Source organism: Pseudopodoces humilis, chromosome 1 (assembly GCF_049639895.1).
Source record: "Pseudopodoces humilis isolate 2021_Gansu_Grassland_sample_001 chromosome 1, ASM4963989v1, whole genome shotgun sequence".
In the NCBI taxonomy this organism is placed as follows: Eukaryota; Metazoa; Chordata; class Aves; order Passeriformes; family Paridae; genus Pseudopodoces; species Pseudopodoces humilis.
Window position 1 is genome coordinate 41,706,369 of NC_142200.1, and position 14,091 is coordinate 41,720,459.

The following is a 14,091-nucleotide window of genomic DNA, read 5'->3' on the forward strand; positions in this document are numbered from 1 at the left end:
GTAAAACACTTCACTTATGCATAGCTTACAGTTCTAGTCACTTACTCACCAATTGGTTTGTTATTCCAGAACAGTGGATAAAGTAACTCTGAAAGTCTTGGTAGATGCACAAACAAAATAAGCAGGTTTAGCAAGTGTCCTGCAACAGCTTCACCAGGGCTGTACAGCTATTAACAGATGGGAATAATGCTGTCAGCATGTCACCTCCCGCCTGTCAACAGCCCCCAGCACTGCCCAGACTCCCAGATCCCCCTCCCCAGCAGCAGTGTATTCATAGAACTGATCAGTTAGGCATTTGCTTGACTTGGACAGCCCGCAGGAACTGGAAAACCTTTACAACAACATTGCTCTGGGTCGTGGTGCACAGCACATGTACAGCTCCCACCCTGCCTTCCAAGGAATTGAAAGCCAGAGGAGGGATGGATGGAAGTGCAGAGAGAGGAGACACCTGCTCTGCCTTCTCACAGGAGCTCTTCAGGGGAGCAGGCAGAGCTGGTAGAATTAATGTATTCTGATTTTTGTATTTTGCAATTTGTGGTTCAGCTTAATTTCTGTCCTGTGGGAATTATAAATAAAAACCAACAGAAAAGAACATATTTGACAGCAACTCGATTTTGCTAATTAGAGTTTTCTTTAAAAGTGAAATAAATCTGAAATGCAGAAGGCACACAAGTGTCCCCCCTGCCATCTCCCCAGCCATGTGTGTGCACTTGTACCCTGCCTGAGTTTGACATCTGTGAAGTTTTGGACTGATTGTATGCATTCAAATAGAGTTTATTAAAATATTTAGTATATAAAGTAATTGTAAAGCTCTCACGTTGGAACGAACTAATGGTACCTCCTTCAGCATGTGTGTGTGTGTTTGTGTGTGTGCTGGTAGTATCTCTCTAAAAAAGGAATTTTCTCTTTCCACTGGTTTTCATCTGAAAAAATTTCAAATCCATAAAATACAATATAATAGCAACAACATTAATATTATTATTAATAAAAAGAAAAATAATAGCAGCAATAACAACAATAGTAATAACAATAACCACCCTCTATTATTTTTTGCACACTCATTTGCTAAAATGAGTGTGCAAAATTGAACAGAGTTAGCACCTGTGTTGTTCAAATAGATGTTAACGGTGACCATTCATAGCAAGGGTTTTAAAGAGGTGCTGTGGATCTTTGTAATCATTCCTTCTTGTGCATTTTAAAAGCTCAAATTATTTGAAAAAGCAAAAACTGTCTCCCAGTTTTTTCCCCTGTGACCTCAGAACAGTCCTCCTCTGCATTTGCAGGTGCTGATTAGCTGGGAACCTTGGCTGACACAGGTGATAATAAGAGCTGTGGGCTACAAACTTACACAACGGCACCATAAAATGTCAATTTACCATTGCATTAAAGCAGGTATTTGACAAAATAAACAAATGAACTTGGACAAGTTTACAGTCTCTGCCCCAGGAATTTACAGGCTGCCTGGAAACTCCTCTCCTACTTCATTGTTTAGTCTTGAGGCTTCTCTGAAGCTGCAATTTCTCCAGATTTCCAGACACCTGAATTCTTGAGGTTAGACAAGAGGTAAATACCTCATGCAGAAAACAAAGACACTCTTGAGGAAGAAAATACTCAAAGCCATGAAAGTAAGGGCCTTTGCTGAACTACAGTAAGAGCTAAAGGGAATTGGGAAAAGCAATTCCTCTTCTCTCTTTTGGAGGTCACAGTTTATGACTTGTGAATCTCACTGAACTTCAGCCTTAAGGTACACTGTGTGTTGGAGAAGGCAGGGAGGGGAAAGCTGTGACTCAGCACCAGGTTTCCTAGAGCCAGGCTGGAGAGCATCCTCCTGCAGTGTTCATGGAAGCGCTCTCCAGGCAGATGTTTATCCTCAAGCCAAAGGCAGCACATGGAGATCAGCACATCAGGCCTCCTGGCTGCTGGAAGGACCAGGGTTGCTGTCCCTGGGGCAGGAGAAGGGGGCTCTGACCCAAGTGTGTCCCACCAGTGTGACAAACCGGGACAAAATGCTGGTCATGTGGATGACCAAGGCCTGGAGAAGCTCAACATGGAGCAGGGATAGGACCTGGAAAACAAAAAAACCAAAAATTTTTAGGTTGAGAGAGTGAAGGAGGAAAGAAAATGCAGCAATGGCAGCAAAAATTATGCTTTTTGGTTATAAATTGAAAGTATAAGCCAACAGTGGGGTTTTAGGTATGACTTTATGCTTAAGGACAAGGCATTAAATATCCCTGAAGTCCTAATTAACTATTTGCCCATAAGAAACTCAGGGAAGAGTTTAGAATAATTCCAGAGGGATTTTATTCTCTCCTGGTCTCATTCCCCACTGCCCATTAGTTCTACTGAAGACCTGGAGGGATGCAGAACGAGTCACAGGACCAAGATTTCACAGCAAGCTGTGCAGTAGCTGGAGCTGCAGTGTGGAAGGAAAGGCTGGCTGAAAATCGAGCTGCATGCCAGTGGCTTGGCTCACATCACACCAGGATTATTGTCTCTACATGCAGTGAAAAGGGCTGTAGAAAATTCGAAGCGTGGTGTCATGCCAAAAATCTGTGCTTGTTTTTTTTTTTTTTTTGGTCGTGAAAAATGTGGCACAACTCTTTCATTCCTACAATTATTTTCTATGGGAAAGTTCTTATCTGCAATAAATAAACCCCAGGATTTTGATTTTACTTCACTGCATTTTACTTTTTTTTAAATTTTATTTATTTAATTTCTGTTTTTCTCAAGAAAAAGCCAGGATACATATGTTACTGGAGATACAGTGGACGTTTTTAGGAAGACAGATATGCTGATGATTATTGTAAAAAAATTACATACACATTCCTGTTTCTCTGCATTTTCTATAATTATTTGAATGGGTTTTGCATTTACTCTCTGATTTTCTTCTCTACAGGTTTGTAGTATGTAAGAATCAACTACTCCTTTTCCTGTTTCATATCTGTTGGATGTTACTTCCTAGATTCTTTAGAAATGTAAGGAAAAGATGAGAAATTCTCCATATCCTGGAACCCAACAGACCAGAATATTGGCCTTGATTTTATGCTTTTGAAAAGAAGATCTTTGTGTTTTACGTGACTGGGTAATGGATTAGACCAATATTCTTCTATCAGGACTGGGCTCATGTTAATTTATTTTTCCAAGCCTTGCTATGCCACATATAAACAAATATAAATAATGTCAGTAAAGAGTATTCCTTGCAACTAAGACAGAAACCTTAACCCCTATTGATAGATAAAACATACAAAGAAGACTTTATCTTCCTACATGTCCTTGCCCTGGTTTCCAAAACTCTTCTGTAGTTGGAATGTATATTGGTTCTAGTAACCATGAAAGACAGAAATGCAAATGAAGTCTCAATTATGCAGAGATTATTTCTTCCAGGATTATGTTGTATCACCTCTGTGTAGCAGCAGATCTTCATGGATTGTAGATTTATGGCAGGCAGAAAATACAGGAGGAAAGGCATTGGATGGAGCAAAGTATGGACTGGGACCAGCCAGGGTACCTTTAATTTTCAGTGTGAGTTAATTTATGAACACTTCCAACTTTCTGCTGAAAATAAGTGTTCCCTGAACAACAATTTTGCAGCTTTACAAGGAAAAGAAATCACACTTACCATAGAGCCTGGATTTTTAAGAATATTTAAGACCGCTTTTAGGACTGCAATATATGAATGAAACTTCAGCTTCAAAAGCCCATCTACCATACAAAAAATACTTCATATTCCTGCAATTCATTTATGCTAATGTATCCAGAAACTGAATGTGGTTATAATAAGGTGGAATCCCTTTAAAAAATAAAAGGATTCTGTTCTATGGCATTGCTCTTGCTAATGATTTCCAAATTAGATTTGCATAAGCATCTTTCTTTTCAGACTGCTGGTCCAACAAATCATGCTGCGACACTTCTGGTTAAGCTTTGTTCTGTAAGTATTCTGTAACAGTAATTTAGTTGTCAGTTTTGGGGCTCTGGGAGCATAATTAGGTTTATGCAGCTAAAGGCATGTCCACATGTCTCTGTGGGAAATTAGATGAGGGGAACTGCTGGGTTGGGCTGAACTTGCTAGATGTCAGACCAGAAATTCTGGAGCAAGCTTGAATAGCTCTATAGACATATAGAATAGTATATTGAAAATAAGTTTTCCTGGAGTTACATCTATGGTATCGCTAAATGGTGTTGAAATGCATTCATGAGCCATGAAGAAAAAAAAATTTCATTACTACTGCGTCCTTTGAGAAAAGTTCTGTCTGGATCAGGGGAGCTGCACTAGTGCTGCTTCAATCAGGAGGCTTGATGGGAAAGAACACCTCGTTGACACTTCAAAGAGCCGCTGTCTCTTGAGGTAAATTTGGACTGAGGACAACCACTTATGTCTGCTGATGTTAGCAGGTGAACATCTCCATCACCTCAACTTTTTATACTTCCTTCATGTGTTTTTCCTGGAGCATCCCATCTCTGGAGGAGAAGAGACACCTGCCTGTGTTTGGCATGGTGGGACCCTGACTTGCACTGCAGCATCTGCTTGCTCTGAAGGCACAAAACCAAGGCCAGAAGGTTTGGTGAGCACTGTGCAGAAAAATCAGAACCCTCACAGCAGTAGGATCTCACAAAAGCAGAACAGGTGCTGGATTTCTGAGGCAAGAAAAAGGCAGCTCTTGGGATATAGTTGGGTACCATGTCTGGCAGGGAATGGCCAGCAGCACTGGCATGAGGACACAGGCAGTCTCACCTTCACCTGCTGGGGGCTGTTCATCCTCTTGTACAGTGAAGATGAGAGCAACCCAATCCATGCATAACCTCTTCCAACATCTGCCTCACCCTGAGTTATCTGGTATGTCACTTTTCTCCACACAAGAGCAGTCTCCTTGGGGTGTGTGCGCATGTGTGTATCCGTGCCAGGGATTGCACAGGGCTGGGGGCACCAAGGCAAACACTTCCACAGGGGATCTCTGTTTCTAGGTCATCATCAGACCATGAATGTCTAAATGAGCACAACAAAGTAAATACAGCAAACCAAATTCGAGCCCTCTTCTGCATCCTTAAAAGTGCTTGTTTTTCTCTCAAGCTCATAATTCCTAGAAACAAGTCCCTGAATGTTAGATGTAGCTACCTAGGCAACAGGGCATGATGCAGATACTCGACACAACTCAAGACTTGCCTTTCCCTGTTTTTTTTAATGTGTTGGCCAAGTTCTGTATTCAGAGTTGAGACAACAAATATTATAGAAATGAGTACAGATGGTCTATAGCAAAGGAAAGGGGAAGGATCTGACACAAGGGTTCTTGTTTTCTGAATTAGCACACAGCTTGGTAGGAAACCTCACCCCAGAATTAGGCTGGCTCATACTTTCTGGACAAGGCCACCAGTTTTTCTGTCTCATCTGTTAGGTGGCTAAAGACATGAATGTTATTTCCATCTTGGAAAAGATTTCAGCTGCCAGGAAAACTCTCCATGGTTATCCATCACATTTCAGTAAAGGGCTGACCAGATGCAGTCCTGCTATCAGCTCAAGAGAGCTGTTAGGGCAAATTTCTGCCTGCTGTACCTCAGCTGTACCTAATGGCCCAGCCATGGCAGGACAGAGCCCGCTGTGTCCTTGTGGCAGGAAAACCACCTGCCACTTGGCAGTGTTGGCTGAGCAGATGAGATGTTTCACTCCCAGAAGTGCAAAATGTAAGGGGGATAATGAATTGCTTCCCAAGGAAAGCAGTAGCTGGCCACTGAACAGCCACTCAACCAGTGATTTCATTTGGTTTTAGTCCTCTGGGTTTGCTCCCGTTGGGTTAAGTGAGGCATCCCCAGCTAAACATAAAACAGTTTAATTTTTCTGCTTCCGGGCACCATCAGCCTCGGCAATCCCAAATTGCAGTCAAACCCAGTTAATTTTTCTGTTGATTATCACTTTGCCAGACAAACAATCAATACTAGAGCTGTGCAGACTTTGTATAGCCTCTATAAACCCAGTTTTTAATTGGTGAACAGGTGTCTGTCTGCATAGATCTCTCATGAGTGCAACCTTACAAAAGCGTTCTGCATTCCTCCTTCTTGCATTCATACATGAACTCAATTAATTAATTTGTGGGAGCTTAGATCCAAAAGTAGCAGAAAACATGTTTCTGGTGAAGTGTCCTCCACTAGGCGCGTGACTCAGAGCGAGTGATGAGAGAGAGGATTCCCTGGAAACAGCACTCCCTCAAGTACTAATTGCCATCTGCACTAACTTCAGTATCAGCCTTTCAGCTGAAACAAACAGTGTTTGAGCCCCCTCATCTGCTGGGGGCTGGGGGCTGTGAGGGTCCCTGGGCAAATGAGCTGAGAGCCAGGGTGCACCTATTATAGATAGCAAATGGAAAACACTCCAGACAGCATGCAGTGCCATGTGAAAGGACTAAAATAGAACTTTTCTATTGTGGAGAGGACAATAGGGTTCCTCGTCAGAGCTGAGGTCTCTTAGGGGGGATTTCTAAGTTTAATTGCACCTACATAATGAATATGATGATGGAAGTGCTTCTTACAGAGCATGCAATCTAGCTTTTTCACATGAAGGCAGATGCTAAAGAAGTGCAGAGACCTGTTAAGCACCTGATTCCTACTCATAGCAACAGTGTAGGTGCAAAATGGGGGATTTTAGTCTACTGCCAGAAGCCTGAATATACAATAAAGCAAAATAAGCAGAAAAAAAAAGGAGTGTAACTGGACTAGGCCCCACTGTCCTATGAACATGTTTTCAAGTTCTGAGAGGTGCAGTAGGGGAGGTAACAATGTGTATCACGGGAGTACAAACGCATCTGGTTGTTCAGTGAAACCAGGAAAAGGTTTTGGATGTCCAAAAGGAATATTTTGACCTGAACAAGGGATCACATCCAGGAAAAAACATAGTCTGGGCCCCACAGCAGCTCCCATGGGAAGTGGGACAGGAAGGCAGCAGTGAGAAAGTTCCATTCCAGGTGAGCAGCAGCCCCTGCTCCATGAGGAGGTGCTGAATAGCAACACCAAAAACATAAGAAGAAGTGTGACTTTTTTTTTTTTTTTTTTTTGACAGGAATGTATCAAGAGGGACCAAAACTGAACTGAGCAGTAACAAGAAAATCAGTCAAAACGTGAGCATGGAGGGTGCCTCTTCTCTGAATGAGCTTGTCTGCTGCAGGCAATGTTGGGGTCCAGCAGCAATGCTGGGCTGCAGCTAGCAGGGGAGAAGTGTTAACTGGGCAGCCTTTATGGCTGACAATCAGCATAACAAGCAGCTGGCCTGACACATCTGCCATCTGGTCACTGCTGAGTGTTACGTAAAAAACGCAAGCCATGAGGAAATTAATTTGCTAGTAGTAAATTATCTTGCATTAAATAGCAAACTACATTCTGCAGCATCACATACCAATGACAAAATGCACCATGGCCTCCTCCTTCATTGCCTACACAAAAGTAACTACTCTTTCACATCACCTCTTTGGTCTTTATTATCTCCAAGCTGCATTAACCACCTTAAGTAATGCATTAACCATCTTTGTATGATGTGGCTGCACAATTCCTCTCCTCCCCTGTTCACATCCCTCAGCCCTGTCCTAGGAGCTTGCTAGCCCAAAGCAGCTTTTTTAGAAAGCCCCAGAGTTTGGGGCCCTTAGAAAAATGTATTCCAGTTTGGGACCTGTTTCAGGGGGAATGGGAAGGCTGGGAGAAGTGTCTCCTAACTCTGCTCTCTGCTGCTCTGCCTTTTGCAGCCAAAGGCTTGGTGGTGCAGTGCTGGCAGCTTGGGATAGCTGTCCTAATGCACAGGCAACTCAACTGGTGGCAGTGATTTAGGAGAAAGCAAATGGGAATCCTTAATCTGCGGATTAACTGGGATATTAGACAGGATGATCCTGAGGCATATGAAATTCTTCAATACCTTTTTTCTTTGTGGAACAGTAGAGATTTCCCTTCCTACCCAACATATTGTATTTCTCTGATAAAACCAGCTTCATATTCCTGAAATAGTGTCTTAAAAGTTTCACCCAGACTTAAGTGCTGCTTGCAGCAGAATACACAACTGCTGAGCAACAGGCCTAAGCAAATTTTGGAAGAGCAGCCATAGAACTGTGTGCTGCTGAACGAAACTCTCAGGTGCTTTCAGAAAATTCCAGACGCTTTTATTCCCCTAGTTCAGTGCTGATGCAGCCAAGGAGCCAACTATCCAGATCTAAAGACCACATTTTATTTCTTTATTTTTATTTTATTTTATGTGAATTTTATGTTAATTTAATTTTATTTTTATTTACTTTTTATATATTTTATTTCCTTTTGTAAATAAAACTAATTTATTTCTTCCTGTATGCGTCTATTCTCCTTGCAAAGAGCAGTTAGAGTAACCAAGAGCAAAGAGAAAAGCAGCCCTTGCCTATAAATTAGTTTTCACTGGTTCCTTTGTTCCCCAGGGGCCACAGACTTGATTGTGGGTTAGGAAGCAACACAGCAATTTGGGATTACGCATGGATAAAACAGTTATCCACATGAGCTGATGATATGTCATCATACATTACAATCTTGTGGATGTGAATTTGGAAAGTTCAGCAGATCTGGAAAACAATTTACAGTGTAAAATGATCATCTTTATTGAAGAATATCAACATGTAGACAGGGGAATTAGGGCAAATAAGCCCTGGTGATTTATAGGTTACCACAGCAGTCGGTGCTGAAGGAGGCAGCAGACTGGGCTTTATCTGCTTCCCAACACACTGGGGTATCTGCTAAGCAGATAGAGAGTATTTCTGGTGTGCTGCTACTGCTTTCCATCTAACAGACCCCTCCCTGGTGTAACTCACTGGCCAACTAACAATGCTGTGTGCACAGCTGGGGATTTTTTGGATGTCAGGGACACACTCTGGGACAGCAGCTGCAGCACATCTGCTGGGAAGGGCTGCCACCATACCCAGCTGCACCACTGGGCACTCCAGATGTTGCCATGTCCCAGTGAAGTAGCTCCAAGCACTGCATCAGAACACAAATTTGCTGCTTTAAGTGCCAGCTCTTGCTTTGCAACTCCACACTCTTTTAGGTTAGCAACCAGTTGCAATTACCAACTATAAGGAAAGGCATCTTAAAAGCGTAATTGGAAAAACAGGTTTTGTATTCATCTGCAACAGAAGAACGTGTGACTGTGTATGGTAAAGCCATTCAAACACGCCTGTTCCAACGTTTTGTTCCTTCTAAGGCCAGAGAAACACAATGGTTAAGAAAAGAATTACACTGCTGCAGATAGTTTAGGTTCCTGAGAACCATGTACCACCTGCTAACTTTGTAACAGGCACCTTGTCAGGCCCCAATGTTTTCTGCTTATGCTCGTTTTCATTGCTGTTAAGTGGATACAGGGGCAGGTGTTTTACAGATGGGGAACTTCATTTTCAGGTTGTGAAACTGCTAAAGATACGGAGAATTAAGAAAGGAAGAAAGAAGAAACTGCTTGGGCCACTGCAAGCAGGGGCTGCTTGGTGCCAAGTTCAAAGTGCTGTGGAAGGAGTTCTCTTGTAAAGTGGTAGAGGAGACAAAGACTACTTGCTGCACCACAGGGATACACTTTCCTTCCCTACTGAAAAAACCGAGTTTGGGCTCCATGAGACAGGACAGCCAAAACCAAAATAAGCCACAAACATGATGCTCCATAAATTCCTTTTAAAAATCTTTTTAATGAAGAAATAATTCCATTCCAAAATATAGACACACAATTAAATAGTTTAATCACTTCAAAATATAACATGTCCCCAGTAGGTTCCAACACACACACACAAAACAATACTTAACAGCAATACAAAAACCCCATACAATAGCAGTTCTGTTACAATACCAATGAATATCGTGACATCTTTAGTGTCTCTGTATCTGTCTCAAGTGGTGTCAAGTACAGTAGTTTTAAAAATGCGTTGCAGTTAGTAGCCTCAAGATGTAACTCTTCGTACTTTTTTTTTTGGTTCAAAGGTAAAAATGCCCTTTATTCTTCAGGACACCATGGAGTGCTTGTTCACAGCTCCGTCTGCTGAATTGAACCAATGTGATTACAGCAACCCAAGGTTGCAATATTTACAAGGTCTATCTACAGTAATTGCCAAGAACCAATAAGGATGGGAGAAGATGATGACTGAAAGTAAAGGCGGACACACTTATGATAAATTATGATGCAACAATTTGGCTCATGCATATAAGAAAATACATATTATATCACAACAAAGGCCACACACCTTTTTATGCAGTTTAGATAACATTACTACTTACAGACAACCCATTCTCCACCTTCGCTTTGGACATTCAAGGACCCTATACATCTTCACATCCCTGTCCCCTGATTCCAAACCACTGGTTTTCCTCCAGTGACAGTAAAACCACCTGGAGTTTTGATGGCTGTTGTTGGGCCATTGGTAGTTAAGAAAAGGGCCGTACCAGGGACCTCTTCTGTAACTGTGTTTGTTTTAATGACCGCAAACCACAACCAAAATAATATTCAACAAACAGACAAAGACCAGCTGGGTGAAAATGCAGCCAGCTTAACAGTTGGAAAAATGCTTAAAATAGATGTTTGCAGAGCTAAGTAAGAGGTGCTTCATCTCAGAGCTCCAGGGCATAAGGGACCCAGAACTCCAACTCTAAGGGATTATCTTGTTGACACCAGCCTAAAAGAAAGGTGCTAGATTGGCCAACTTCAGTTCTTACTCCTAGCTTGGAAGCTCTTGCAATGGATTTAGTCGAATGCATCTATTTTAAGTGTGGTGATAATGAGCACGCAGACATTAAGGTGATGAGAGGGATCTATTACTTTGGGTACAGTTAAACATGACATGGGTTGAATTAATCAGCCATTGCATGTAGCTGTGTTCTAGCTTGTTTTCTCCCTGTTCAGGAAATGCTTGCCTGGAATCCTGAGCCGACAGCAATGTCTACAGGTTCACTGGAGTAGCTTAAAACATGGAGTGCTAGGCACTAGTGGAGGCTAACTCATTCCTGAGAGGAGGTTGGAGGAGGGAACAGTGGAGGATATAGTGCCTACCTTGCCAGGATAGCACATACCCCAGGAGCAAAGACCAGTGATTGCAAAAATGAAAAGCTTACATGAAGGTATCTGGATCCCTTAGTATGCATTTAGATGTCTGAGAGCAAGCCCAGATCCACAAGGATATACAGACAAGAGATCTGCATACATAATAAAATGATATGAAAGTGAAAAATGGCAGCAGCTCTTTCATACAGATACTCATTCCCTAACACATAGTGCCCAGGGAAACAGCCACGAGCCTGGAGAATGCATGCAAACAAGTGGACTTACTGGGTCGAGCTACATAGCAATCTCACGTAAATACGGCAGCACACATCCACGTCACCATGAAAGCAAGGACAGACAAGCCACGTTAACCTGCTTTAGATGGGTATCTCATCACTTGCTGTAGGCAAACTGTGCTGGTGTGAAATATCTGTATGAAACACCACTGTTTGCAGGGCTGTTAGACAGTGTCACTTCAGGTCAGCCAGGTACTGGAAGCCCAATACTGTATTAGGGCAGTGAAGTTACCCTGGCACAGAGGTGGCCCTGAGCTAACACTGGACAGCTCAGGAGGGCCGGACGGCCAGCATGGAACACCTCCTGGTGCCCCTGCCTGGCTGCTGCTCCAGCTGTCCCTGGCCTGGCTCTGGTTCCTCAGCACGCCAGTGCCATGTGCCACAGAGGTGTCACCTTTGTTTCAGAGCAGGCTGCTCTGCAGAGCACGCTGATACTAGTTTGTGTCAATGCCTGCCCAGGAGTATCTGTAGGTTTGTAGTCACAGCAGAGCAAACACTTTTTAGCCAGCAGCCTCATTGCCTAACCCTGACTAATGGCCAGGTCAGTCCCATTTCTCCTGAAATGCCTTGATACTGGAAAAATACTAAACTGGACGAAACTCCAATTCTGCAACTGTATGCCTGTCCTTTCAAAAAAATCCACTGCTCTTCTTGTGCTTTTCACTGATCGCTATTTCTCCATCCAGCTCTGAAAGAGTCTCACCACACATTTCCAAGAGAGCATGCAGAACATCTGGTGGCTGGCTAAGGCAGTACACATTCGGAAATCAAAAGAAAACAGTTGCAAGCGCACTTTAAGCCTGTACATTTAAAGCTGAAGGCCTCGAAAATAACATAATGGAAGGGGGTGGGGAGTAAGAGGAGGGGCAGAGAGATGGAAAGAGCTGGTTTGTTGAACACATGCTTACTAAAGCTAAAACATCAATGAAACAATACCATGGAGGATTATACGTAACATCAGTCAGTTCAGGGATCTTATGGCACCTGTGGTTTATAAACAGCTTTAGCAACGAGTATTTCAAAACATAGTTCACAGTTTTAAGAAGATCTGTGCTGCTTTAAAAACTAGATTCTATATCATTTGAATGTCACCTTTTGTATATGATATCTATTTGGAAAAAAAATATTTACACTAACTTCTATGGCTGATTTGTTAGATTATTTTGAAAGAAACATTCCTAAGTTACACATTAGCCCTAAACTAGAGAAGTTTATTATTATTATTAATTATATTATTATAATTTTTAGTACATTTTGTATAAGCCTTAATTTAAAGACTTGCAAACAAATTGCAAATATAGTCTGGTACTTTTTTTTGGGCTACTAGATATATACACTCAGGAGTATAATCATTCAGTGTTAAATGCATAATTGTCGCTTTTTATTTCTCCCGTGGAAAGAAAAATGTACAGTGTATAGTAAACTGATCTACTAAAATCTCAAAGTATTCAGAAATCAAATTTCTAACTATAAACAGTATTGTCATTGTAAACTGAACAGGTTCAATATCATGTGCAAAGGGTTTACGTGAGTTATTAACAGCGCTGCCGTGTGTGACAGCAGCACGCGCATCAGTCTGTTTGCTTCACCAGTAATGAGCCATGTTACAGAAGATGTAGCTAATATAAGTTAGCTTTAAACAAAAGTCTTGTTGTCAAAAAACACACATCTACAAACTACAACTCTTAGAACAAAAGTACTGTGCTACAGTCCTCAGAACTTAGTTATGTGATTTTTTTGTCAAGAGACGCTGCACCTCTTGGTTCCACTCTTCCGTGAAGTTCACAGCTGAGTTTTCTTCATCGTCTGTCCGAAAGCAGCTCTCCTCATCATCAGTTCGTACGTAGCTTTCATTGTCTGTCTGACTGCAGCTTCCCTGTTGAGAAACGTTTATGGAAGGTTTTTAAAGGGTGCTGGTTTAATGTGCTGCAGCCATGCAGGCAGAGCAAGTAAAGCCTCCAACTGCTGTTTTATTGGGAGAAAAAGGGAGCTGGCCAATTCCTGTGGTTATCCCTCAAGGAGTTAAAAAAGGAAAAAAGCCATTCTAGCTAGGTGAGCCATAGGTATTGGAGCTGTAAATAAAAATTTACAGGGCATGTGGGAAGTTGGAAACTTTCCTTGCCATGGGCAAGAAGACTGTTGCCTGCTCTGCTGTGGGACCTTGGGGTAAAACTCAGTCTGCATTGACATAGATTTGCAGTGTTCCCATTTTCCCCTTTCACTTTCACCTTCCAGACTGCTCTATAAACAGATTATTGAAAATGAAACCGTGGTTTATCTGCCTTGTGCAGTGTTCAGCCACTTGATTTACAGTCATTCACCATCATGAGCCTCCCCTCACATGTAAATGTCTTGTATGTTTTACTGTGTCTAAGAAAACCTGCAGTTACTTGAAAGGATGATTCTGGATGCTACAGCTTATGAACAACCCAATCCACTGGCACACCAGTTTCTGCTGGTGCTCCTCTGTATCCTGAAGCATCAGTGAGTATGTTAAATTCCTACATAAGAAGCATCAAAGTTTTAGTTGGTAATAGAAAATGCTTGGTAAGTTACTGCTGCTCCTTCTCAGAACTATGTCAGGACCTACAGTTAGGTAATACTGCAAACTTCTGCTTTTGGCACATTTATTGTAAAGGCACTGTTTACACATTTGACCCTTCCTAAGTTAAGGAACACACCCCTTTTTCTTTTGAACTACGTCAGAGAGAAAACCAATCTGCATTGCATGAGCTATGATAATCACAGCACAATATACTACTCCCCACACATGAATTCTTTTCTGCTCAT

The 14,091-nt window shown here is 42.0% G+C and overlaps 1 protein-coding gene across 26 annotated transcripts in view; it reads right to left on the bottom strand.

Moving 5' to 3' along the window:
* Nucleotides 1-9,642: 9,642 nt before the first annotated feature.
* Nucleotides 9,643-14,091, bottom strand: part of DTNA (dystrobrevin alpha) — a 221,036-nt gene continuing 216,587 nt past the window's right edge. For 22 of the 26 annotated variants that reach the window (XM_088058801.1, XM_088058796.1, XM_088058810.1 and 19 more), the window contains one exon: nt 9,643-13,177. In XM_088058801.1, coding sequence (XP_087914927.1) covers nt 13,022-13,177 — 156 coding nt within the window. In that variant the 3' untranslated portion in view covers nt 9,643-13,021. The remainder of the gene's footprint in view (nt 13,178-14,091) is intronic. The other 4 variants (XM_088058843.1, XM_088058884.1, XM_088058848.1 and 1 more) reach the window with 1 other exon arrangement.